At 37.1% G+C, this 27,828-nt stretch overlaps 2 protein-coding genes across 5 annotated transcripts in view; both read right to left on the reverse strand.

Moving 5' to 3' along the window:
- Nucleotides 1–10,768, reverse strand: part of gnai2b (guanine nucleotide binding protein (G protein), alpha inhibiting activity polypeptide 2b) — a 65,887-nt gene extending 55,119 nt beyond the window's left edge. Inside the window, exon 1 of the mRNA XM_047348392.1 lies at nt 10,113–10,768. Coding sequence (XP_047204348.1) covers nt 10,113–10,230 — 118 coding nt within the window. The 5' untranslated portion in view covers nt 10,231–10,768. The remainder of the gene's footprint in view (nt 1–10,112) is intronic.
- Nucleotides 10,769–11,796: 1,028 nt separating this feature from the next.
- Nucleotides 11,797–27,828, reverse strand: part of slc38a3b (solute carrier family 38 member 3b) — a 36,050-nt gene continuing 20,018 nt past the window's right edge. For all 4 annotated transcript variants that reach the window (XM_047348687.1, XM_047348690.1, XM_047348686.1 and 1 more), the window contains 12 exons: nt 26,121–26,194; nt 25,514–25,606; nt 24,649–24,730; nt 19,876–19,958; nt 17,707–17,765; nt 17,447–17,620; nt 17,264–17,343; nt 17,077–17,177; nt 15,592–15,716; nt 15,356–15,500; nt 14,579–14,682; nt 11,797–14,456 (listed from right to left, as the gene is read on the reverse strand). In XM_047348687.1, coding sequence (XP_047204643.1) covers nt 14,352–14,456; nt 14,579–14,682; nt 15,356–15,500; nt 15,592–15,716; nt 17,077–17,177; nt 17,264–17,343; nt 17,447–17,620; nt 17,707–17,765; nt 19,876–19,958; nt 24,649–24,730; nt 25,514–25,606; nt 26,121–26,194 — 1,225 coding nt within the window. In that variant the 3' untranslated portion in view covers nt 11,797–14,351. The remainder of the gene's footprint in view (nt 14,457–14,578; nt 14,683–15,355; nt 15,501–15,591; nt 15,717–17,076; nt 17,178–17,263; nt 17,344–17,446; nt 17,621–17,706; nt 17,766–19,875; nt 19,959–24,648; nt 24,731–25,513; nt 25,607–26,120; nt 26,195–27,828) is intronic.

Below are 27,828 nucleotides of genomic sequence, written 5' to 3' on the forward strand. Positions count from 1 at the left end.
ATTTAATAAAGTGAAGCACCTAAAAGAGTCCCCTTTAGCAGATAAGATAACCTCTGAAGGGCAACACACTTCAGAAAATCAAAACTGTTTATTTAAATAGGATACTTAAAAGTTGTACTTCAAATAATCCAATCATTATATATAAGAACTTGAGATGTGATCATTTTCTTAAACTGTTCCTTAACATTGTGCAAAAAAAACAATAATTTCTGGACAGGTTTTGTCAGTAATTTATACAGGTCCTTCTCAAAATATTAGCATATTGTGATAAAGTTCATTATTTTCCATAATGTCATGATGAAAATTTAACATTCATATATTTTAGATTCATTGCACACTAACTGAAATATTTCAGGTCTTTTATTGTCTTAATACGGATGATTTTGGCATACAGCTCATGAAAACCCAAAATTCCTATCTCACAAAATTAGCATATTTCATCCGACCAATAAAAGAAAAGTGTTTTTAATACAAAAAACGTCAACCTTCAAATAATCATGTACAGTTATGCACTCAATACTTGGTCGGGAATCCTTTTGCAGAAATGACTGCTTCAATGCGGCGTGGCATGGAGGCAATCAGCCTGTGGCACTGCTGAGGTCTTATGGAGGCCCAGGATGCTTCGATAGCGGCCTTTAGCTCATCCAGAGTGTTGGGTCTTGAGTCTCTCAACGTTCTCTTCACAATATCCCACAGATTCTCTATGGGGTTCAGGTCAGGAGAGTTGGCAGGCCAATTGAGCACAGTGATACCATGGTCAGTAAACCATTTACCAGTGGTTTTGGCACTGTGAGCAGGTGCCAGGTCGTGCTGAAAAATGAAATCTTCATCTCCATAAAGCTTTTCAGCAGATGGAAGCATGTAGTGCTCCAAAATCTCCTGATAGCTAGCTGCATTGACCCTGCCCTTGATAAAACACAGTGGACCAACACCAGCAGCTGACACGGCACCCCAGACCATCACTGATCGTGGGTACTTGACACTGGACTTCTGGCATTTTGGCATTTCCTTCTCCCCAGTCTTCCTCCAGACTCTGGCACCTTGATTTCCGAATGACATGCAGAATTTGCTTTCATCCGAAAAAAGTACTTTGGACCACTGAGCAACAGTCCAGTGCTGCTTCTCTGTAGCCCAGGTCAGACGCTTCTGCCGCTGTTTCTGGTTCAAAAGTGGCTTGACCTGGGGAATGCGGCACCTGTAGCCCATTTCCTGCACACGCCTGTGCACGGTGGCTCTGGATGTTTCTACTCCAGACTCAGTCCACTGCTTCCGCAGGTCCCCCAAGGTCTGGAATCGGCCCTTCTCCACAATCTTCCTCAGGGTCCGGTCACCTCTACTCGTTGTGCAGCGTTTTCTGCCACACTTTTTCCTTCCCACAGACTTCCCACTGAGGTGCCTTGATACAGCACTCTGGGAACAGCCTATTTGTTCAGAAATGTATTTCTGTGTCTTACCCCCTTGCTTGAGGGTGTCAATAGTGGCCTTCTGGACAGCAGTCAGGTCGGCAGTCTTACCCATGATTGGGGTTTTGAGTGATGAACCAGGCTGGGAGTTTTGAAGGCCTCAGGAATCTTTTGCAGGTGTTTAGAGTTAACTCATTGATTCAGATGATTAGGTTCATAGCTCGTTTAGAGACCCTTTTAATGATATGCTAATTTTGTGAGATAGGAATTTTGGGTTTTCATGAGCTGTATGCCAAAATCATCCGTATTAAGACAATGAAAGACCTGAAATATTTCAGTTAGTGTGCAATGAATCTAAAATATATGAATGTTAAATTTTCATCATGACATTATGGAAAATAATGAACTTTATCACAATATGCTAATATTTTGAGAAGGACCTGTATCAGTTATTTTTGTCCTTGATTCTAACTAGGATGAGGATCTGTGGTCTAGTCCGTAACTTTTAGTATGGAATATGGTACAACATAGTGAAATCAGTGTCAACATGGAACCAGGTTGTTGTGAGAGTTTTAAATAAACTGTAATTTTGTTTTAAATAAAATGCATTGGTCCTGGCTGGAAACCTGAAGTATATTATGACTCTATCTTTTCTTAAAAACACATCTAATCTCTTCAGTGTGAGATTATTGCCCCCCTTCCTGTAGTTTGTATCCACTGTGACACTTATAACTATGAACAGTCACATACAGTGGGCTGGTTACTAGTATCGAGTTACAACAAGGCTTTAAAAACAGTACAAAGTCCTTTTAATGACATCTCAGAGGTATTGCCAGCGAGTCAGGAACTTTTGTATGAATCACAGAGTAGTGAAGCACTGCCCCTCCCCATCTGTTGCTACACACTACTTGTCAGCTGCCTGAAAGAATGCTTCACTTACAAGACAAACAAATTCCAATATTTGGAAATATTTCCAGGAAGCAAAAAAGTCAGGTCGGGCATGGTGTGGAAACTAAGGGAGCACCATCCATCACTCTTATTAAAGTAAAACTGTTTTAAGGCAACCTACAGGAGGCAACCGACTGCAGACTAACAACCATCTCCTGTGGAACCAGCTCCCAGCTTTAGTCCGTGAGGCAGACACCCTGTCTACTTTTAAGGCTAGGCTTAAAACTTTCTTTTTTGATAAAGCTTATAGTTAGAGTGGCTTAGTTTATCAGGGAGGGAGCCGTCCTCCCTCCCTGTTGGTTGGAGAAAGGGGGAGTCAGGTTTAGCCTAAACCAGCTCAGTTATGATTGAGGTGCAAACACACCCTCCATTTCTGCTACCTGTATGACCCCTTCTCTTTTCCAATGGTTATAATCAGTCTGACAGAGGGAGGTATCCCCAATCCTTGTGGTTTTTAGTATAACAATGACCATCAGTGGGACCCTTTGTGTGGTTCCTTGAGACAACATTGTTGTAAATAAGCGCCGTTTAACTAAATAATCTGAACTGAAACTTTCTGTGTAGTTATGCTGCTATAGGCTTAGGCTGCTGGAGGACATAACGACCACTTTCATCCTCTTCGCTACATTCTCACACTACTCTCCAATTTTGCATTATTTGCTGTTATTTCAGCTTTTGACTTTGTTCTCTCTATTCTCTTCCTAGAAGCTACACCTGGCCTGGCTCTGTGTCTACCTGTGACACCTTTCTGGAGAGGGGAATCGTCTGAGCTTCTGCTGGCAACAACTTAATACTCACCCTCTACCGATGATCCACATAGCCCTGTCTTTTAGTGTTTAACCCTTTCTCTCTCCTAGACATGGCGATTGACTGAGCTTAACTGTAACTAATTATATGTGCTCTCTTTCAGACTCTAACCTTGAAAACTGGCTCAGAGTTTATCTCTTTTTTCTTTCTAGGTGAAACGATTAAAGGAGCTACATCCATTAACATTTACTTTTCCTTCCCATAGAAAGTACTTCTGGATCAGTGCTTCTGTGTTCTTTTTGTGTCTCTGCTCTGTTCTCTCAAATCCCCAGTCGGTCGTGGCAGATGGCCGCTCACACTCAGCCTGGTTCTGCTGGAGGTTTCTTCCTGTTAAAAGGGAGTTTTTCCTCTCCACTGTTGCTACATGCATGCTCAGTATGAGGGATTGCTGCAAAGTCAACGCCAGTGACTGTCCACTGTCTCTACATCCTCATCCGGGAGGAGGGAATGCTGCAAGTCACTGACTGGATGCAATCTACTGGGTTTCCTTAGATAGAAAAACCTTTTATCCAATTTGAATAAAAGGTTAACTCTGACTGCACTGTTCAATTGTTAGGATTAATTGGAATGTATGTACCTGACTGTTGTGAAGTGCCTTGAGACAACATGTGTTGTGAATTGGCGCTATATAAATAAAACTGAATTGAATTGAATTGAGAGCAGATTGCCTGACTAATTGACCAGCCGCTATCAGATTGTTATGCTTGTGTTACTATATAACAGAACAGAACAGCAAAATGTAAAAATTAATAACACTTGGAAACTACTACCAAATTTGTAAAGTGTTTATTCTGTAAGTCAATGTATGAAAAATAACAATAACAATAATCAATACACTGTAATAGCTTTAATAGTCAATATGTTATAATATTTTAGCAGCGGTAGGGACAATTGTTGCTTTCCTGTTTTAATTAAAGGCAATCAGATCGTGATACACATTTTATTTTTGCATAAATGCCATAAAAGTTTTATATTTTTACTCAACGTTATCATATCACGAGAATTTCATATGGACTCACACGGATTATGTCACTGAAAAGTTCTGGTTTATTACCAAACAATAATCTCTGAAATACATAAATGAACAACTTCGCACTTTTGTCAGAAGCAAAAAAGGAAAACTCAGAAAAAGACAAAGGTAAAAACCTTAGGAAATAAAACTAATTACAGAGCCAAAACAGAACAAAAGTTATTTATAAAATAGACGGTTTCACCATGTTGAAGGCCACCATCCGGTAACATATTCTCTGTTTATCTGGAAAAGCTGACACCTTTTGAATATGTGGTTCTCTACAGGCTCTTCTTACTTAATGCTCTTCATGCTGCCTTAGCCACTTAGCAGGAAGTTGTCAGCTAGTTTTCTTAGTGCATTTTTGAAGTGCTGCTTGTCCTTGTCAGTGGCAGTGCAAAGTTGAAAGAAAGTAATTAAAGGGTAGACTGAGAGAACCTTCCGAGCAAAATTTGGATAACAGAGGAGTTGTTGCCTTAACACATAACAATATAGATTTAAGATTTTAGGAAACTCTCCTATGGACCTTTAATAATTATAAAGCTAGAGTCAACAAACTAGTAAAGAATAATCACATACATTACAAATGTCACCTTAATAAAAGAATCAATCAATACCTGTAATCAACTTTTAATTGAACTACCACTGGTAATTTCTATTGAAAAACTTAATGAACCTATGAAGATCTACTATGCCAACCTGAATAAATATACATGGAAAATAAGCACTTATATAAGCATCATGTCTATGCATATTCCAATGCTCAAGAAACTTTCTGATCCTCTTAAGATCATTATTTTATAATGCAGTTTCATCTTGAGAGAGGTTAAGCTTCTGTTTGCTACATCATATTTCCAAAAGAATACAGTCCCTACAAAATAAACCTGATTTGTAAACGTTTTGGTATAGTGTTGGATATTTCATTTAACATAAAAGGATATATGAAGTCAATGCACCCAGCCAAGAAGCAGATCTGTATATACCCATTAATACGTGAGCAAAATAGGTTTGATATAATTCCTCCGGACATATATTGAAATATTTACGCAGTCAGCCAAAGCATCAGGCAGAGTATGTTGGTAGCTTTCTGACTGTATGAGAGAGGCTTTTCATCCATCTGCAAACCAACATTGCTTGTTTAATTTCTTCTTTGTTTGAGCAAGTCATTATTTAATGAGGGTATATTGTGCCAATTTGTCAGACAGCTCAGTACAGATTATTTTTTTTTTAATTTTGCTGGGGTGCTGACACAAGATGGATTTACTCAAAGCAATGGTAATATTAAAAATGTCAAAGCATGACACTGTCATTTACTCCTCAAAGCAAGTGAATGTAATAGAAAAAGGACTAGAAAGAGATGACATGGCAAAGTGGCATGAAAACAACATTCATTAACAAATATCCACTAAACTAAACTACTGAGATGTCTTATGTAGAAAAAGATGAAGCACAGTCAAACAACAGACTCACAAATATATATCTTATGTGCTACTATGAAGATTCTGTTACGTACAGAATTTACAGGTTTGGTTAGGTTGTAGAAAAAACAATACTCATTATGACTGCTCTCATGTATGGGTTCTATAAGGCAGCATGGTAAAGTAACTGTAACTCATAAAATTGAAACTGACGGTGAAATAGGTTTACTTTGCGCTCTCTCCTATTTCTTATTTGCTTCTTTAACTTCCCTATCTATGGCATTTGAAGGTATACAGCTGTACATTTGTATCAAGAAGTATCTCGCGTGTGCGTAAACAAGATGAAACTGCACATCAAGTCATGTCACAAATATAAAGTATGAGTTTATTGTTCATTATTGTATACATAGTTTGTGAGTGCCCCCATGTGGTCAAATAATTAGCTGAATCAATAAAAAGTAGGTAGGTCAGCTGTCAGTTAGAGCCACTCCAAGCATTTGTTTTTCATATTTCAAAAGTTCCATCACATAAACCTAGCTTTGAAATGTGACAAAGATGTCAAAAATTAGCCACTGCTACAAAGGTTAAATACCAGAGATTAAGCAATAGTTTACACCGTGTAATGCTATGCCAAACCCTTTGTAACGACTGATGAAGATTTACTTCACATGGGTTGGCAATTGCTTGTTGTGGCTGACATAGCAGGGACTTGTCCCTGTCTTCTACCTCTTCTTCTGCCTGCACTGCCTCTGGGGCAGGTTCTGGCTGTGTTACGTGCTTCTTACTAATGGTCTTGCTTCTCCTGTTTTTTCGCCCTGTTAATATCCTATTTTATTTTGATTTTTCGCTAGCATGTCATTAATGCAATCCGAGTGTGTTGCTAATTTGATGTTATGTCTGGATTAAATCAGAATGATCTCAGCAAGGACATCCATTTTATACATGTGAACACAACAAATATGTGGCTACAACATTGCAAATAAGAATAAGTTGTTACGCCAACAGGGACACATAATGAATGCTAAATGTACGTTATATACCTCATAGACTGAACTTTTCACAAAATGTGCTTCATTTCTTTTGGTCTGGACCAACTTAAAAAACGTTGCCCATAGAGATGTGGCGATCAAGCTTTTAAGGGTTGATTCCGATTTACAGTTTAAAGTTTGACCTGAAGATTCAACATTTTTTTTGATTCAGAGAACTATCAACTTAAGCCTCAACTTTTATGTGATTGTTACTAAATTTCAAAGTTCTTTGATGAACATGATATTTGTCTGTCTATTGACAGGGTTGCAGTCAATTTGACCTGACAAATAACCGGTTCAAGCTGATCATGGAAGAAATGGCCAATTTACATATCTGGCAGTCCGAATTGTGCAAAACTAATTTCTAGATACACCAACAAAAAGCTGTTCAAATTTTCACTTTACTAACAGGAAAAGCACCACAATTAAATAATTATCAATGCACCAATCAATTGGCCAATGATTGAAACTAACCAATTCTTTCTTGAGTGGCTCTGAGTGGGGATCAGCCAAAAAAGTAAAGAAAAATCAGTTTTGTTTTCTCTATTTATTGAAATGCAAAATTAAGTTGGATGCATAAATAGGAATAATCTTTTCATCTCTTCATTTTCTGTTCAATTCTCTTCAAACCTACTATCTCTGTCAATTACCTTTAGTATGTGTCCATCATGGCCTATTTTTGTTACGTTCAACTGTTGAAACAAAATGTACTTAGTTTACTTAATTTAGTTTGTGTGTGTTATTACTGTCCTTGGGAAATCAAAAGTCACAATCAAGAGGTCAGACTTTTAAATAAAATTGGTATCGAGCTATAAAAGCCTGATGGATGTATCTCTAAATTTAACTCATCCATTTTATAATTAACACTTGCATTATTGTCTCAGTGGCAGACTTTAACATGTTCTGAGAGCTATAAACTTCCATATTTTTAAATACCACCTTGCTGGTGCTCAAAATGAGTTGTCAAAGTTTATTGTGATGACTCACGGTGCATGTCACTCAGGTGTCACCTACTCCTATACTGTCACCCTTTAACAAAAGGAACTCTGTGTCTGATATCACACACCTTTGAGAATACATCTCATTTTGAAGTTAGTGCCAAAAAAGGAACACTGGCATACAAAAGCAGACAAGGTGATGGCAGGTTTACAGCAGAGTGAGGAAAGGGTACAATCAGCCATCAAGATTGCTGCAGGTGTGGATAATAGATAATACAAGAGCAGCAAAAAGAGCGAAGCACCAATCATTTGTCCAGAGACCAGAAATGGCTAGTTCTGGTGGGCCCACCGATCCAGACTCCATGGTGTTTTGTTGCTGAAGGGTCATATTTGGATTAATTCTAATTTTGAAGGTTGAGCAATCAGCAAAAACCAAAAAAAAATTGCACCCTTAATATAACAACAGAATCTTTTTTGCAGATTACTTAAAGTTTAAACACGATGGTGAAGCTTGTTAGTGAAGAACTCACTCAGTGGAAAATATGCTGCTGCAGAGTAAGCTCTGCTTCCAAGCATCATCTTTTTCTGAGATATTTTAGGGATAAAAAGGAGAAATTGTAATATTATAAATGTTTATGTTTTGTGCAGATGTTTGGCGCAGCAATAATTTCTAAGGACTCCATTGTAAACCTTTTATGGGCCTGATTTCTGAAGTTTTGAAACTGAAGTCATCAAAATTATGAATAGCTCAATCAGCAGTGTTTGCAATAATAATACTACTGTGGCAAGACTTCGATTTTAAAGGAAACCAATTCTAGTAACAGGAAGTAGTATTTTGATGTAATTAGCTTGACATACTTGCAAGTAGACTTTTGCATGGAACTTTAAAAAAGTAAATAAAAGCAGCTGAAACCTGCATCTCCAAAATAAGGTGCACACATTTAATGTTTTGTCCATTGTTTACATTGGATCTCACGGCTTCCTGATTACTCCATTCCAAAATTGTATCAGAAGCAATGATGTGAAAGTCAGATGGAATTCAACATGATCTTTCATCCTGAGGTTGCTTTGAAAAACATCTGACATGTATCATATTTAGAACCACACACCGGTCACATATGTTACAAAAAGGTGGATTTGGACCACTTTTTGCCTGCAGTGTGAATGTATACACAAGTTAAGAACATTTACAATATAGAAATACCATAGAGACCAGTATTGTTGTTAGCAATGCTACCAGTGATAACTTCGTGAATCGCTACTAAAAGTTGCTGAAAACATTTAAAGAAACTAAAGTGAGAAACTACTATTACAATGACCTGTTTAGTGCAACTTCTCCCAATTTCTCATGTACACACCCCGTAAGGTCTCTGTTTATCAATAATTACTATTTTTTCATGACACAAAAGATTGTTACAGAAGAATTTTGTAGTAACAAAATTTAGGCCCCAATAAAGCCAATAGATTGACAGCAGCGCCCTACCGGTATGCTGTGAGGTGCATTATTTCCCCCATCCTTCTCCTTACCCTTCACAGTCTGCATACAGAGTTAGCAGCTCTTTAGCATAGTTATTACAGGTGTAACAGCATTAGGCAGAGATTTTTTTCATATAGACATAAACAGTAACATTTTTTCTAAAAATATCAGCAGGTATTTAAATTATTGGGGTTGGATCAGGAACCCAAAAGTATCTCTAAATGATGCATCTGTATTATTTATAATTATTATTAAAAGGTTGCATCTTTTTAGCTTCTGGTTATCAAAACCTAAACAACCAGCCACATTGCTAGATCAAGTCCCATATAAGTATCTTGACATTGCAAGTAAGAAACATTTCCATCCCCATCTGCCCTTCCACCACACACAAGCAAGAAAAAAACTCCATGCATTAGAAGAAATGATTAAAAAAAAAGACATTTCTGACTCTTTTTGATGGGAAGAAAAGACAGCAGAAGAAGATAAGTGGGATAGTGAGAATATGGTGATGAGTGGGAGGATGTGTGTTGCTGTTTGCCTGAGTGTGTTTGCACATTCAGTATGAGAGGAAAAGGCTAAAGGAAGAATGACGACTGTCTCCAAGCTGCAGGATTCGTTTTAGCAAAACAGGTTGATTTTATCTAACACTTGGGAGTGAATCTTGCTGTGTACGAAAGTGACTGGTGTGTTTTTGCTAGAGTGGAGCCATTGGGTGGCTCTGTTAATGTTTAGCCCTGGTCCACAGGTTTGATAGGCTGTATTAAATTAGGCTTTCTGGGAAACAAAAAAACAGCTCAGAGCTCTGAGAAGCAAAGCAGGGCAGGTTGTTGACATGATGATATCTGTCTTTATCTCCAGGAACCAGGACATTTAAGTTGGCTAACTAATAACATGTTAACTACTGTTAAATTGTGACTCTTGGGTAGATGTGTGACTATCTTACTGCTAATATAAAACGTAACCTAGTGAGGATTAACTCTGTTTTACTTTTGATTTAAACCATTGAGATGTATTATCCTTTGGAAATATACACTTCCTCCCGTTAATGTTATAAACCCAGGAGCAATCTCCAGAGGTAACCTACCTAATAAGAGCAATTTCACCTCTCTTGCTGCCTTCTCTCCATCTTCTCGGAGGTTTTTGTCAATCATCTTTGACCTCTCCGCCGCAGCCTTATCCTCTGCGCTCACAGTGCAACCCATGGATCCGGAGGCAGGGGCGCACCGACCACTTGCGCAAAAAAAAATGTATCTTTGCTGATTTCAGGGTAACAGAAGGAGCAGCTTGTGGGGAGAAAATAACTCACACCAGACTATTCATATAAAGTCAATGTCCCTGCTCTTTTGCTCTCAACTAAAATCTATTTGGTCCATGTCAAAATGCTCTGTGTCCCCTCTGCCCTACATCCATACATCCATCCACGGGCTGAAGATGCCTGCGCCCCTCGCTCCTCTCGTCAGCCTACTGAACAGCGCGTCCCTCCGCGGTGCAGAAGATTAATCTCGCGCGAAAATCCTCAGATATCGTCGCGTGAAAACTTGTCAAGCGGTTGGGTTGACGTCACTTCAGCAGCTTGTCGCGATAGTCCAATTAAAAGCAGGTGAGCTCTCCGCGGACTGGCCGAGGCGAAACCAATTAGAAAGAAATGAGTCGGGGTGATTGCTGTGTTCGGACTGCAGTGGGCGCTGTTCCAGCCTGATTCCACTGCATTCTTGCTGACTGTAGGTCGACAAATACAGCAGCACAGAGTAGCCGCTCTCAAGCAGCAGCCGCTTTATGAATGTGGAAATGGCAAATGTCTCTTTCGGTACATGTTTATGAGATACCTTGGCACGTAATTAGGCCGCCTGAATTTCTAGTGTACAGCGCCACCAAGTGGAATTCAGCTGAACATGACCCCTGCTAGTCAAAGAGTAGTTTAAGGAGCTTTTCTTGTGCATGAAATGGGAAGATTATTATTAAAAGGTCTTGCTTTTAAAAGGTGTTTTTGAATGAATTTTAGTGGATTCAAAGACAAAAGAAAATATAACAATAAATACTTTTCAGGTTTACTATGTATATGTATTATATGTATATATATGTATATATACACATATATGTGGACCTCATAGATTTCCTGACTTTAAATAAATATATTTCAGGTCTACTCCTCATGGTTACCAGGAACACATGTATCAATCTTTCTGTACTTGCTGCAAACAAAATACACCTCATTGCAAATTTGGATATGAACATAAAAAATAGATCTTTTGAAATATTTAAAAACATATTTGATGTGTTCTTTGTTGCACCAAGGAAATTGGATCAGTTTGTCTCACAAAGTGCTGTGAGATGCCATTTGTTGTGAATTGGTGAATTGCTATGTTTAATAACTAAATTGAACCAAAATTAAAAAAATAAAAAACTGCATTGAGGCCAAAAAACATCAAATTTGATATGATAAACTGATTATTGCCGTAGTGACTAGTTATAAGATACTGATTTCTGATGGTCAACATTTATCAGGAGAGGCATGGCAGTAGAGTCCAGGACCATAATGAGCCACAGAGCATAAAATCAATTCAGCTTTGATAGATAAGAGCTTTGACAAGGTATAAACAGCTTGCTCTGCAGGAAAAATACAGTGTAGGTATTTAGAGATTAAAATGCTTCAACCTGCTTAAGAGTCCATTATCGTAAATCCACAAAATGTGCTAAAAATATTAAGACTGTTTGTTCATATACATAAAACAACCAAATACAAATGAAGACAACAAAGGCAATATAAAAACATTTACAATTATTTTATTTCCAAACTAAAACTGTCCCAGCTATTTACACTTTATATGCCACTGTAAATAAGCATCACAAATATAAAATTTTTACATTTATATACATTATTTATATAAAGTTCTGCCTTGTTTATTTGTTTAACATGCTGAAGCATAACATCTCACACAGAATTGTTCACGTACAATACAAGCATTTTCACCATAATAATGACTAGTGTTGAAACTCTGGGACCAATTTAGAGGCATTTCAAAGCAGTAGGTAGTGTGTTGTTATTTTTGGCATCACAATTTACAGTGAACAAGAAAATGTTAAATAAAACAGGACAATGCTAAAGGCCAATTACATCGCAACATCTACAGTGAAGGAAAAAACAGGGAGGAAACGTGTTATGTTTATATATATATATCCACTACTTCAATTATTATACCTAAATTGAATTAAACTTAAATGGTTTGGTGTATTTTTAGAGGTAAATTCAGGTAATTCCTTTTTATGCCAATGTTATTTAAAAATAATAATAATTAAAAGTCAGACCTGCTATATTTATGCAGAGAGAATAGATGATTTGTATCTTACTTTTATGAAGTTGAAGATTTATAATCCAACTCATTTTCCCTAAAAACATTGACATGTGAAGGAGAAAAAACTCTTTGGGAACCAAGAAGTTGTGTTTTTTGACTTGCATGCAGGATAAAACTGTGTTTTATTATGGGAGTAACCTGTTTATGGTCTGTGTTCCTATAAAGACTTTCCTGTAAATTGTAAAACTTGAAGTTTAGCATTGTAACACTTGTGGGTTCAGAATTTCTCTGAATAACAGTTTGTGGAGGCATTTGGTCAAATACGTAAATCTACATTATCATAACAGTAATACATTTTTCTATAGTCTTCATTATACAACAGCACAGACTGAAACTTAAAAACTCTTCAGTAAAAGTTGCTAAATGTACATCATTACAATGAAAGTACAATAAGTTACTTTGTACTTCACTGCTGAGAACAATAACATCATGCAAGGGAGTCAATTCAGATCTAAGCATTAACCAAGACTTTTAAATGCATTATAAACCAGTACCATGAAAACTCTGCAGCAGTGTATTTAAATAGGCCACGCACTATTTAAATTAGAAATTTTACCTTGTGGTTTATGAACATGCAGAAAGGTTAGGTTCGATTACTTAAAGATGTGTACAATGCTCTGAAGTAGTTTAGATAGCAGATAATACAGAAATTTTGAGGAGTTCCGAGTCAAACGACCAGTTAAACATTTTCAGAAAAATGACTTTTCCACTAGTGAATTTGGGTTTACTGTATGTTAGTGATCAGACATCATTGGCACTTGTCTCATAATATATAGTAACCTACACATTTACTGTGACCCCAACCCTGGTAAATAAAAGGCTTACCACAAACAATCCCTATAAAATAATGCAAATTAAGCATTTTTTACTTGTAATCTTGAACAGAGTTTTAAGGAACGTTTAATTAGTAATCAGTGACTTCCTTTTTCCCTGGGGTATACATATGACGTAGATGTCAGTTTGGCCAATTCAAAATGGGAAAAAGCAAAAAACAAGCCAATCAAGCGGATGCATGCACGCACCCCATGATTATAATTTTATGATATATCATTTGTACGGCTTCTTACACCTCTTTACCAGGTATGCCCATAATCGAGGAATAGAAAGATTGCTAACACAAGCTAGTCAACTACTAGGGTTCAGTAAGTTTATAGTGAAAATCACAGTTTGTTTGGGCTAGAGATTTAATAGGAGGAAGTATCAAATTCCTAAATCATTATTGAAGCATTGTCAGTCTGTACCACCATAAAATAAAAAATTCAAGTACAATGGGTTGATTTTCTGTATGTAATCATACACAGCAGTTAAATACAGACCATTTGAAATCTGGAAAGGACATATCTGTAAACTAAATAAATATACACTATTAAATGTTTGTGTGCCATTTCAAATGATAAAAGGCACAGCGGTTTTAATGCATATGGAGCAAAGCGTTACAGCTTACAGTAAAAATATCACTTCACTTCAAAAGTCTTAAAGCTCTTCATAGACTCCATAATGATGAGCAGTTGAGCAGGCTGATTCTGGTTCTGAGTGAGATCACCTGACTGCATGTATTTGTGTGTCTCATTGAGAAGAATTAAAGCACCTTTCTATTTTTAGTTATCTGCACAGAACCAGCTGCAGCTGTTAGCATGTAAGTAAAGCCTTAGCAGCAGGAGAGGACCATTTTACCACCTCAGGTGGATTTTGTTGTGTAATTATGATAAACTGTATTAGAAATTCTCCGTAAAATAAACAATAAATTATAAAATGCAGCAAAGAGAGTATTTGCTAAGATATAATAAAGTTATCAATTCCTTCCACATAATAGTTATTATAGTGTGTATTTTGTATTGTGGCAAACCCAGACCCCATGCTGGGCAGCCGAATACTGTCTTCGACTGAAGTGATAGCGCTCCCTTTCCACCGAACATAACGAACATCCTTTTTCCAAACATCACACACATAAATACGCACTGAAGCAGCTGTTAGTGACCTCCTGCAGCCAGGCTGTTCCCTGACGTCCAGTCAATTAAAATGAAGCTCAGACTCATCACCATGAAGGAGACGCCCAGAGCAGCAAAACAAACAGCCTTAAAAAATTAAAATACAAAACATTGAGAAAAACTGAACCCAAAGCATTGAGTTTTTAACATTATCTAAGCTGTCAAATATCTAAAGTGAGAAATAGACATGAAAGAGGTTTATGCCTCACCAGTATTTTCGAAGTGGAGGTCATGGGTTCATTCTCTCTGGGAACGATACGGATGTAGAAGACAGCGGGGAAAATGAAAATGAGGCAAGGAGCTGATGTGGCACCTAAAGTACATAAAGACAGAAAAGTGCCCTTAAGAATTTGATTTGACCTTCTCTCAGGACCTTAGGTGTAGTGTGATGGATAATAAAGATAACTTAAATTTTGATTCACCTATATTTCCATTTATTGGCATATTTACAAGTTTTCATTAGTTTGTATAAATATTTAAAAATAAAAGACAAGGCAGCATATGAGCTGTTTATAAGGTTGTTTTTTTCTCAGTTTATGCGTTAATTTGTACCTCAGCGGTCATGTTTAAATTTTTGTCGGAGCAGGTCTCAAAGGTTTTTTGCCTTCGACCCACTAAATGTGGCCTCTGCTCAGAGAACAAACTGACAATAATATTGATTCTAACTGTCACTTTTGCCTAGAGTAAACATGTGTTGGTCACATGTTTTAGTTTACACTTCCAAGTTGTTTTTCTTTTGTGAGCAGGAATCACTGATGCTTAAAATTACAGTGCAAACTATGATAATGTGCTACCTTTCTTGTGTTTTCTGAATATGTAAAAGATTCTGTCTATTTTGGTCAGGGGAAATGTTTTCTCTTTGTCAACCATGTTTAATTACGCAGTGTTTAAACATTAAGAAAACGAGAAAAAGCCATTTATTTTGTGTAGTACATCATGCACCTACACAAGTTTTAATTTCACATAATCTACAGTAATGTACTAACCAATGATGCCAAAGATGCCCAGGATGTTAGGAGCAAATATCACCAACATGTTGATGAGGGTGAGCAGAATGAAGGCAATGCCGATGTGACGTAACCAGTTGAAAGACTTGCTGGGAAATACCATCTCCTGGATGGCTCTGCGTACCTACGGATGTACATTTCATTATGCCATTTAAACATACATTGGCATATTGTGTTTGTTTGAAATGTAGGAACAAACATGGTGTCTAACTTACCGGAAACAACACAATTGGCACTGTCAGCGTCACAGCGGTGAGGACGGCCACTCGGACACACAGGATTAAAATGTCATAAGGGTCAATGCGGTTGTAAGTATGAAGCAGCTCGGGCTCCACATTACCTGTAGGGACATTAAGTTAAAATTGATTAATAAAAACATTTGAACAATACCTCAGTGACCTTCAGTGGCAGTGGATTGGGCAGCACTTGATTTCTTAAAGCCACCACTAGAGGGAGCCTGTAATCAGTATAGAAGAATAGCTGCTCAATCACGCAGAAACTATATTTTATAGAAAATTACACGTTATTCATATAAATACAGGTGTGTCTCAGTAAATCATTAGAAGTTAATTTATTTTAGCAATTCAATTTAAAAAGTGAAACTTGTAGATATACTGTCATAAATTTCAACATTTTATTTATAGTCATAGCATGACCATAACAACATTTTCTCAAATAAAATTCATTTTTTTTCTGGTCTTATGTGATATACAAATTCTTAAGAAATTAAATTTTGGGGTTTCATTTGCTGCAAGAAAAAATCATGTATATTAAATAATAAACAAAGGAACTCTTGAAATAACTCACTCTTGAGTTTAACGAGTCTACTTTTTAAATTAAATTACTAAAATTAACTCTTTTTGACATTGTTCAATTTAACTGAGATTCACCTGTTGGTGACGGGATAACGTCGGAAGTAAAAACGCTTTCTAGAAAAGTTAAATAACTGAATCCTTTTTAACAATATCTATAATAATTATAACTTTATATCACCTGCTGACATTGAGGACATTAACTTGCTCTGTTTTCTCTCCATAGAAGTTACACCTGGCCTGGCATTTCTGTTTAGCTGTGACTCCTTCCAGGAGGAGCCCATAGGTTGAGACATTGCTGCCAGTACCTTCATAATCTCTCTTCATAAATGATACGGTTAGCCCTGTCTTTCTATGTTTAAAACTGTTTCTTTCCTACAAAGCAACTGAAGGAGCTACTGTTTTGACTAACTTTATATATTCAGTTTCATTCTATATATTTTGCTATAGACCACATGCATTGTCACTAGAGGGTTTTCTGTAAAGTGAACGACTCAATGGAATAAACTGTCCACTGTCGCCACATACTTGTTCAAGAGGAGAGATCACTGCAAAGTAAGTGGCGTAATGCAGTCGGCTCAGTTTCCTTAGATAGAAAACTTTGTAAATGAAGGATTTTGAACATCAGACTCACTTTGAACAATTCCGCAGGACACCGCTCCTTTCAAAAAAGATAATCTCTGGGTTATATTAAATCTAAAGCATAGCAGCATGTTCCACAGGATAACTTTATATGCTTTAATGGGAAGAAGTTGCTCTCACTTAATTAAATATCTCATTTAGGGATTAACATTCAATGAATGTCGTTCAATGAAAGGTTGGGGTTGGCAATTGGGCAAAAAAATCTTGAGCCACTGTTTTTCTTGTTTTGTTGTCAGCTGCCCTCACCATAAAAAGTCAGGTAGCCAAAGAGAGCAGCCAGAAAGTACATGCTGTACATGACAAGAATGGAGACGTTGGAAACCTTTTGCATCTTCTTCTTTGATGGACTGAAATCAGAGATTGGAAAGTTATGCGAATGCCACATTCTACACTGACTTGTTAGACATCACAGGATTACGCAGGGGCAACTCACTTGCGTAGCTCAGTGTAGATTGGCAGGACTTCAGGGTGGCAAACAAAGGCGAAAGCCAGAATGGGGATTGTGTACGCAGTCTGTAAAGAAGTGCACAAACACACAACAGTGTGTTCAGCACCTCTACGTCCGTGCATGAAAAACTGATATAGGAACAAACATTTATTTAATTCAGCTGCTCACCTGTGAGTTGATGGTGAACATGCGTGGGGTGCAGTGCAAGTCATTGTCTTCATGAGGCAAATTGTTGCTGTAGTCGTGGATGAGGCTGGAATCATTCAGGCCGAGGTGTGCATGGGTGGTGTTGGCTGTGAACTCTTCAAACGGGCAAGGGATCTGAAACTTCTTATAGGTAATCTACAACGAGACGGTGAGAAAAGCTGAGATGTTATCAGAAAATATGTCCAAGGGTGCTGTTTTTTGTGATGTCTGGCTTTACTTACAGCAGACAGAAAGAACACCATGCAGCTGAGAGAAAAGCCACTGGTGTAGCCAAGGTAACCTGAAAAAAAGAAGTAGTTACCAATACAAACAATGGACTGAATTATATCGCTGAATTACATGAAATGAAGACTACAAGTTTGTCTTTTTGGTATTAAAGTTGTTAAAAAAACCTTCATCAGACCCACCTCACTACTTTGCGAGGGGGGAAACAACATGTTTTTGACGGTTGGTAATGAACAGATTAAGCTGGACATGAGGGCGTGATTATCTCTGGGTAATTCAGGAGAACCTGCTGCTCTCGCAGCTGGCAGCAGGATAAAAACACGCTAATTGCTTCATGTCAACGTAACAGAGTGTAATTATGTGAGCTGGCTTAATGTTAAAGGACTTTTCTGATTAATCCATTCTTAACATAACAAATGTTGGCTACGAAATAAACTTTAGTGAAAATCTAAAGATGTTTCAGCTGTTTAAATAAAACTATTTAGTCTGTTAAAGATCCCCTGGAGTTTAGATTTGAAGTACTTGGAAAAAAAACATAATGCTTTATTAAACTATTTAAGTTCAAAATTAAAAAAATAAGCTGTAAAAACATTGATTTTTAAATTAGGACGACAGCATCTGCTTTGGCTGGACTGAACAACTAGAGAGAGCATATTTCTTGTATGACTGCTGCTCTCAAACAAAGCACACACTAAAGTGTTATTGGAAAAATTTTAAGAGGTGTCAGATAGAGGGTATGCTGTGAAGTAATGGTGGTTAGTAATGTTGCTGTTCTCAGAGGAGAGCTCCTAAAGCCTGTTCAAAAATAAATTTTTGTCATTCATTATTATAAAGCAACCATCAATAAATTATGTGTAAAAAAATACTGTTTAAAAAGACGCAACCTTTCTTCCTGACTGTATAACATTAATCAGAGCAAGCTTTCCATGTTTTAGGTCAGTTATTGTTATGAAATGTAATTTCATTTGCTAGATGCCAGGTAATCAGGGAGAAATTTATATTACTTTCTTCTAAAGTAAACCTCACCAATATTAAGCTTTTAAACAATTTAGGAAACCCCAGATAATGATGTCATGGCTTTGTAAGCTTCTGACAACATAATCCTAAGCATCTGAGATAAATGTAACCAAAGATGTGGATGTATTTTAAGGCAACACCTAAAACATACTGCCTTCTCGTATAACATCATGGGGAAAAAAAACCTTTATCCTTACGCTTATTTCATTTCCTGATTACTATGGGAATTTCTAGCTATCATGTTCTGTGTCCCAGAGATAATGTGTTTAGGTGTGAAATATGCATATTGACCCTAAGACAGAAGTAAAAGGCCTCATGAAAATGCTGGCTGATTCTAGTAAGAGAGTGACTTTATCCACAGTGAAAAGAATTCTGTACCGTCATGGGCTGAAATGCCACTCGGAGAGGAAGAGGTCATTACACCAAAAGCAACATAAAAAACAAGATTACAGTTTGACAAGCCACTCTGGGACAAAGACACTAATGTTTGTAGACATAGCCTGCACAGTCTGATAAAACTAAAATTAAAGCGCTTGTCCATAAAGACTGTTGTTACCTTTGGTTGAAAAAAATTAAAAGTTTGCAATCCTCAGAAGGCCATCCTAACTGTGAAGAATAAAAGTGGCAGCATCATGTGACAGTGTTTTGCAACAGGAGGGGCTGGTGCACTTTACAAGATAGATGGCATGGTGGGGAAGGAACATTATGTGGAAATATTGAAGAAACATCTCAATACATCAGCCAGGAAGTTAAAGCAGAGGCACGATTTTGTCTTCTAAATGGACAATGACCCTAAAAGCAAAACACCAAATTACTTAAAAAGTGGCCTAAGAACAACAAAATCAGTGTTTTAGAGTGACCATCAACAAGTCCTGACCTTAATCTCATTGAACGATTATGTGCAGAGCTGAAAAGAAGAATGGACCAAAATTCCAGCAAATTTAAGGAAGGATTCTCAAATAATTTTGGTTATCGCAAATGACCAAAAACAGAAAATGTTTAGTCTGATTTAATGTCCAACCATAAAAAAAAATGTGTGGTTTTATAAAGTGTATGTTAGTAGCTAGTTAATTCTGTATATTCTCACTGTCATATTTTGCTTGATGCACCGTTGTTATAAATCCCATTAATGCATTAAATTTACTCACCAAGCTGTTTCATCAGAGCTAGGGGCAGGATGATACTGGCAGAGACCATGATGACCAGGTAGTTTCCATTCAAGTACCACAGACTGTTTGGAGAGAAGTCTAGTTTACTTTGGTGAGCTCAGTATTACAAACATCGCCACTGAGAGACAGGCAGACACCAACACACAGAGGAATGTGTAGGATGGTGAGCAACTGGTAAAACAGATTATTTATGGATAACTATGAAGCAGCAGCAGTTACAAATCTGCTGTAGTTCAAATGTGTTACCAACACGGCCTGCTGAAAACATCCTCAGCCCAAAGGCTGTGGAAAAAGTGTATCTGCTTATTTTGCTATCATCACAACTGTACTGAAATACAGCATTACATAAGTGAACCAACAAAATGCTAAAAATATTCAGCATGTTAGCGCTGGCATCTGCCACACACCTTAATCACTCAACCAATGCGATAAAACACAGAGGATGGAAAGACTTACATAAACATAAACTACATGAACTATTTGCTCTTTTTAAAACAAACATCCTGTCCATTTTCCTCATTAAAGAGGTCCATTATATATCATAGGCATGCTATGTAAAGTATGCTCCTCACAAATGCAGACGCATGTATGCAGTTTGAGGTTTATATCTGAACTAATGCTCTGTGTCAAATCAATACACCTGCCTTGTTTACTATATAGATGGTGAAACGTTTGCAAACACTCACCACCAGCATAAATATCATTGGATTCTGGGTAGACTGGAATAGAATACAATAGAATACAATAGAATAAAATTGAATAGCTAAACTGTTAATTTTTACAACAAGCAACCTCGGTGAATATTAAAAACCAGAACTGTTTGCACTAGTCTGAATTCATTGTAGATATTTTTTTTGTTTAATGCCCTAAACCAAGTTTCATGTCGACAATATACTTTTTGCAGCCATTAACAAAGTTTCTGGTATAATTTTGGCTAAATATTTAAACACTCCTGGTTCTTGGTAGAATAAGTTGAGTTCAGTTAAAATGTTTGGTTTACTGGGGTGGGACCCTGACCTTTAATCATTGTCAACAAAATTTCAATAGAGTTTAGGGGTTTGGAAATACAACTCCAGGGGACCTGAAGCTTGTTTGGATGCGTGTTTGGGGCCATGTTGCGAACACCATTTAACCCAAAATGTTACTTTTAGAGGAAAGGAATTGGATTAGGATGTTCAAGATGAAGCCAGCAAAGGTCCCAGAATCAAGTCCATCATAAACTGGAAATTGCTGGAAAACCAGTTTCACCATCCACAGGGCAGAAGGAAATGAGACAGTGCAGAGAAAGAAAGAAGACCTTGACCCAAAACTGACACCGAAAATCTGCAGCTACCCATAAAGATTCAAACACCTTCAGAAGAATAGTTATGGTCACACTAGACAAAGATTCGGCTATCTGCACTAAGTAACAAGAATTATGTTTGAGAGGTCAAGGTGAGGCTTTCAAATTGGAGAACAGTGTACTGTCAAGCATGGCTGTGGCGGCATCATGCTCAGGGTGTCAGTGGTATTGTACAAAGTTTGCGTAAAAATGAAGATGCAGAACTACCTTCAAATTTATCAACCTTAATTTCAAATCAACAGACAAACAGTTTAAATTTTGGTTCCAACAGGGAAATGATCTCAGACACACATCAAAGCTGGCTTTTGTATGGACAAAGCATTAAGCTTATAAAATTCAATTCAATTCAAATTCAATTCAAAAATACTTTATTAATCCCAAAGGGAAATTCAATGTTGTTGTAGGTCATATTATGCAGATAGATGCTGATGGCTGTGGGCAGGAAGGATCTCCTATAGCGGTCTGTGGCCCCAACCTCATTTTTACTGAAAATGTTAACTATGTTTGAAAGCAATGCCTGTGCCAGGTGATCAATTTCATTGAACTGTAACATTTCTAATGATAGAAGTCAAAGTCAAATGTCCAGCCAGAATTATGTATCAGGCTGGTCGATGGCTTCAAAAGGTGTGAGGTTTCTCTGTATCTTGCAGAGGGAAAATTATCCAAATATGAATAGATGTATAAGCATATATTGGAGCTGGTATTCTTAAGGTTTACCCTGTATGGATGAGAGGATATCTGCAATAAGTTCAAATTTATGCACCTAACTCTAGTTTTTAAAATGCACTGATGTTATTTGATCAATGGTCCTTGAACAAAAAAATTATTTGATTTTTCTTTCCCTAATATTATTGTATACAGGAAACAAATAGCATAAGGTTCAATAGGATTTTTACATTCATTTGAACAATCTTTATTAATGGGCAATACATTTTAAGCTATTACTGGGGTGGGGGGTCATATCACAAACGACAAGCAGCTAAAACAAATTACTATCAACCCATTTACGCCTTTATCGTCTAAATCCTGTGCACAGAGAGCTCTTTGTTCCTCAGAGCCCCCTCGTTTTTTTAAACTGCTGAGCCTGTTATTCTTGACCCTGAATCAAACAGGACCTGTCTGTTACAGGTCTCCAGGCATGAACATACAGCGATGTCTGACATAAGCTTTGTGTGTGTGTGTTTGTAGGTTTGGTGGTGTCCCTTGAAAGCACAGGGTGTCGCACAAAGAACAAGTAATGAGTTCTTTAACCTTTTGGTCACTAGGTCATTTTAGCATTTAGCTTCACAAGCGACAGTCACTGGTGACAAGTGGAATCCATTCCAGCCTAGAGCTTAGTTCAAAGTCAAGTCCTTGAGAGTTGGTCCAAGCTGTATTTAAGTTTCTATCAGAGTCTTTAGGGTTTCTGAATTCCAGCAAACAATAATCAGTTCACACTGATTTTCACCACATGCCCACAATCTTGTAAAATAACTCAAATATGCACCACAGGACAGTTTTGGAATAAACTCAGATAAAACTCACTCATATGCTACATCTAACACACTTTATTTTTTATTAATACCAGTTTGTTGTAAATCCAGGTCTAAATTAAATTCAAGAGAAATCTTAACTTCCAAGTGTGTGGTAAACTTCACAGCAAACCTGATATTTTACCTGATCACATAAGCTAATCTCACAACTGGATCTGCACGTCATAGCTTGAAAGAGTCTAGGTTTTTGCCGTATGTCACTGCTGCCTATTTACTGAACCACTGGTCATAAATAAAGCTCCTGGCCAACCACACAGCTCCCATTCCTTTCTGTTCCTTTGACGCCAACGACAGGAGCGTTAAGTGGAGAGGAATAGTCAGAGCCAGCCCTGAGCTGTCCTATCCTTATGCTCGGCTTTGGAATTTGGCAGCAAAGTTTCTCCCCACCTGCTGCCGTCGCTTGAGCGAGTGCACAAGTACAAAACAGCCATTACACTTCATGCATCAGTTTTAACTGCGATGAGACCACGGAGGCACTATTAGTTTTGCGGATCCAAAAATCCAAATTAAATTTCAATTGTTGTGCAATCTTAGCAGTGATTTGTCCAAGTCGTTGTGCAAACATGGAAGAACTTGATGAGTGCGGAATTAGAAGACGGCCACACCAGCTGTTGTAAAGATCTCTCTTGTTGCTCAGGGAGGTTCTCTATTTGATTCCGAATTTGGGACTTGTCAGGTGCTAACGTATGACGGATGGTGCTCTAAATATACTTATTCACTGTGCAAAATGAATAAGCAGTACAGGATGTTCCCCAATGGCTATGGAAAAACTCAGATCTACAGTACACTGCAAAAGGTTTGAACATTTTATAGATTTATCCTTCCAAAAAGCAAGACTTTTAATGTTTTAAATTTTGATCAAGCTCAGGCTTTCTAAAGTTTTTATTTGACTGTTTTTTTCTTCATTTTCTGCCCACTCCTTGTACCTGACCATGACAGTGGATTTTGCAGTGTGTGTACTTAAAAAGCAAAAAAGAAGACAAGAGGAGGTCAAAAGAAGATGGTTAGGGCCCTATGGTCTTTCTACTAAAAATGAACAGTATTTTAATGTGATATCTTTAAGAATGAAGAAACATAGTTCCAGTTATTATTGTAATAAGGTCTGGCTGATTGCAAGTTATAAAAAAATAAGGTTATGAATTCAGCACGGTAAGTGCCGGTTTTTAATATGAGCAATATGGCTTTCTTCCTGGGGCAGCAAATCAAGGTGGGACAAAATAAATAATAAACATGTCAGATGCTCATGGAATGGTTTCCTACAGTGTATCATCTGCAACTTTAGTCAGTGGCAATGGGCAACCCCAACTGTGTTATGCACAGTGCGAACAATGTAAAAAAATATTACTGTGGCCTAAGATGTTAAAGCTGGTATCTAATTCACAGGTTATGAATATAGAAATAATAATTTCAGAGGTAATGTAATGACTGTATAGAGATGATGTGAGGAAGACATTTGTTAATCTCAAGCAATTTTAACTTCTGTAGAGCTACTGGGGAGTCAATATACATAATATAAATGACATAGATTTTGATAATTGTATTGCACTCATGATATGCAGTGTTAATTACTTGGATCTGCATGAATGACAAAAACATCTTAAGGTCCTAATTATAATTATGACAATTAATAGATTTGCAATCAAGGTCTTCCTGCACCTCAACCAACTCTAAGCATTTACTGTTTTCACAACCCAACACTGACAGAATCAACAACGTGTGGAAAGCGAAGTATTTGCTCCACAAACAACCTGCTTCCAGGCCCCCCGTTGACACACAGAAACTATACTATGGGTCAGTGACCAGCGGGACTCGTATGCCTTTCACTTAAACTAGCACACTGATGTCAGTGATGACGGGCAAACAAACAACAATACTCACTCAGAGTTGGGGTCCGCCTTCAGAAAAGCTTGGATGACCAGCGGCAGCTCTGATTTAACGATGTACAGGTAGCTGGACATAGCTGCGAAAGGAAAGTGAGAAGATGCAAATAAAATGTTATTCAGAGCTAACCTGAGAGCAACTACCCAGGCTTACTGATCACACCCACCTAACAAATGCTAAGGCATGCAAACATTTATCAAGTCTTTTATGTATGTGGCATCATGGCACATTACTCACATTTTTTTTTCCTTTTTTACTTTAAAATAATTTATTTGAGGTGTTTATCAAAAGTCCTAATACAAAAAAAAAAGTCAGCAAGCTGAAACGTTTTATTTTTTTTATCAACAATATACACAGCCCTGTCAACAAACAAAGTGTCGCTGTCTGGTATTGCCAACATATCTTTTCACTAAGCTTTCAAATTTGCCACACATTTAATAACCAACTTATATCTAATTATCTTACTGCTAAATATATTGGTTTATGTGATTCTCTTTGTGTTACAGAAGTTTAAACAAAAACTACCAAAAGTCATGTGCTTAAATTAATCATAAATTTAAGCACAGAGGCCTGTCTCTAAAATGCTTCAGTTTGGGACATCCAGCCACACATATGGTTCATTTACTACGATGGCAAGCTTTAATTTACCTACCACTTGCTGTTATCTCGTAATACAACCCCACACCCCATACTTATAACTAAGAACAAAAACTAAAGTAATACCAAGGTTTTAGGTGGATGTCATCATCTGTTTGGGGGTTTAATGTCTTACCAGTTTAATGGTCTATAATTCTTGTTTGTGGAGTTTAACTGTAAACAATCAAATTCCCACTGACATCAGTAATTCAATGAGGGTGCTCACCTCCAATGTTCTGCAGGGTGATTGCGATACCAGCAGCCATTTTTCCAGGAGTACCAAAGGCCCTGTAGCCCAGCTGTTCATAAGAACGAATTCCTGAAAGCAAATTACAGACAGTTACATCCAGACAGATTTGCTCAGATGCCCCTCAAAGCAACACAATAAAACACTTTCAAAAACCAATAATACATAATCGAATTGGTCAGATTCGCTGGTTCAGTATTTGTCAGGATATTTCAAAATTAGCTTCATGTAACATAACATTTTTTTTAAGTTATTAGATTCTCACCATATGATCTATTCTAGGCTTCAAATATTTTGGAAGGAAACCTAATGTGTTAAACATAAAATCATGTGGCATGTAAACAGTTTAACAAAATGACCAGTGTTTCTGCAACAGTGTTGTTTTAGCCATAAACATTCACTGAAAGTTCCAAAAGCTTTTGTATGCTGTGAAATCATTCAATTTAAAGAGTTTAAATGCAGAATATGTATTATATTATATTATTTTATTATATCCTACAGAAAAAATCTAACTTTCGTAGACTCTAAAAACTGGCAGCTGTAGGATTTTATTAGAAAAAAAGTTGAGAAGTGACACAAAACTCACCCACAATGCCAGAACATTTGAGCAGCAGATGAATGGAGTAGGATGATAAGGCTGCAACTGCGGTCAGTAGAAACCTGTAACAAAGTTCACGATTGAAAAACACAAAGTTGGTTGTAAACCTTCCCAGTCGGATCTCTTTCTTTAAGTCTTTGTCTAACGAGAATCTGGACTCTAGTTCATGTTCAAGTAGGTTGATTCTATAACAATATTTATTACTTCAACATCAAGACCTTTAAATAATACCATTATCAGAAGACACTGCAACCAGTTGATAAAAACAGCTATTGTTAAACCAGGTGGAGTACTTAAATTATACCCATGCTGTTTCCTATAATTTGTTTCCACAGAGTTACCACTTTCAGAGGCACAGAAACCCAAAAACATTTCAGCATGAATTTCAGACCAACATTCCTCATAAGTTAGGGTAACCCCAACCTTTCTCCGACCTTTCTAAAGCCACTTATGAACACCCTGGGATCATTGCGCCCACAGCTGATGTGAAAGTTATTGCAGCTGGGCCAGAGCAATTGATGCGATCAATGTGAACTTTCTTTAGTTTCAGTACCTATTAAACATGACAAAAGTTTTAGTTTTAGTCATTATTTCTGGAAAATAATAGATTGATAAGAAAATAGCTAATTTTCTGATATATAAAATGGCATTTAGAAATGAATTTTGGCCAAAATGGTCCAAGAATTAGTGAAAGATATGGGATTTTACAGCGAAAACCCCTGATTATAAGCGTATAACTACAAGGTTACTTAGCATTTACTGAGGCAGCGTTAATCCTTTTGGTAAAAATAAAATAAAATGTAATGTGAATGCTATTTTGGTCCTTTAAATAAAAACATATGCAATAATTATTACATATAAAATTTAAACACTACAGCTGCAGATTGAAGCAAATACTTATTTTCGATTGATGCAAATACTACATATGAACATACAGATATTTAGAATGTTTTGAAGGAAATAATGAATAAATAAACCAGAAATTGATTGGGACATAAACAATTGCTTGTAAGAGTCTTTTTGAACTGTCTGTTTTTTATTATGTCCATAACCAAAACAGCCCACATAAATGCACAAACATTTTTTTCTTTACTACTAAATACACAATATAAGCATTAAAACATGTGAAAAGATAAATAACCTAAATTATCCTTGCAGGATTGTTGTGTTCAGGACATCATGTAATTACAGTAAATGTTTTATGCATATGAAGGTTAGCATTGGACAGATTTCTTGCTGTCATATCTGATGTTTTCTATTTACTGTGCACAGCTTTTTGCTTTCTCTGCTGCTACACAAACCTAGACTAGATGACTGAGACGTTGAGAGCTATGGTATGACAGCAGCAGTCTGCACAGAGCAGATGAAAGTAAACGACCAGTCCACATGTCTCACATGTCTGGAGGTTTGGTTATTCTAAGCTGTGTCCTTTCTAGGACCTGTCTATGGCAGCTAGCGTAGGATCAGGGTCTGAGAAAAGGGGGTAAGAATAGACGTGGGCATATCACGGTATGCTGTACAGGCAAGATGCCCAGTGACAGGTTGTAAATTAGCCTTTCACATAAAAAACACCATCAATACAGGCTGCTTATTTAGCTTTGATTAAACATCTTATCACAACAATCACTAAGAATATTTAGAAAAGATTCAGCTAACTAGTCAAATTTAGTGCCAAGCCTATCCAGAGGAAATCTCA

The sequence above is a fragment of the Girardinichthys multiradiatus genome, chromosome 20 (genome assembly GCF_021462225.1).
Source record: "Girardinichthys multiradiatus isolate DD_20200921_A chromosome 20, DD_fGirMul_XY1, whole genome shotgun sequence".
Classification (NCBI taxonomy): domain Eukaryota; kingdom Metazoa; phylum Chordata; class Actinopteri; order Cyprinodontiformes; family Goodeidae; genus Girardinichthys; species Girardinichthys multiradiatus.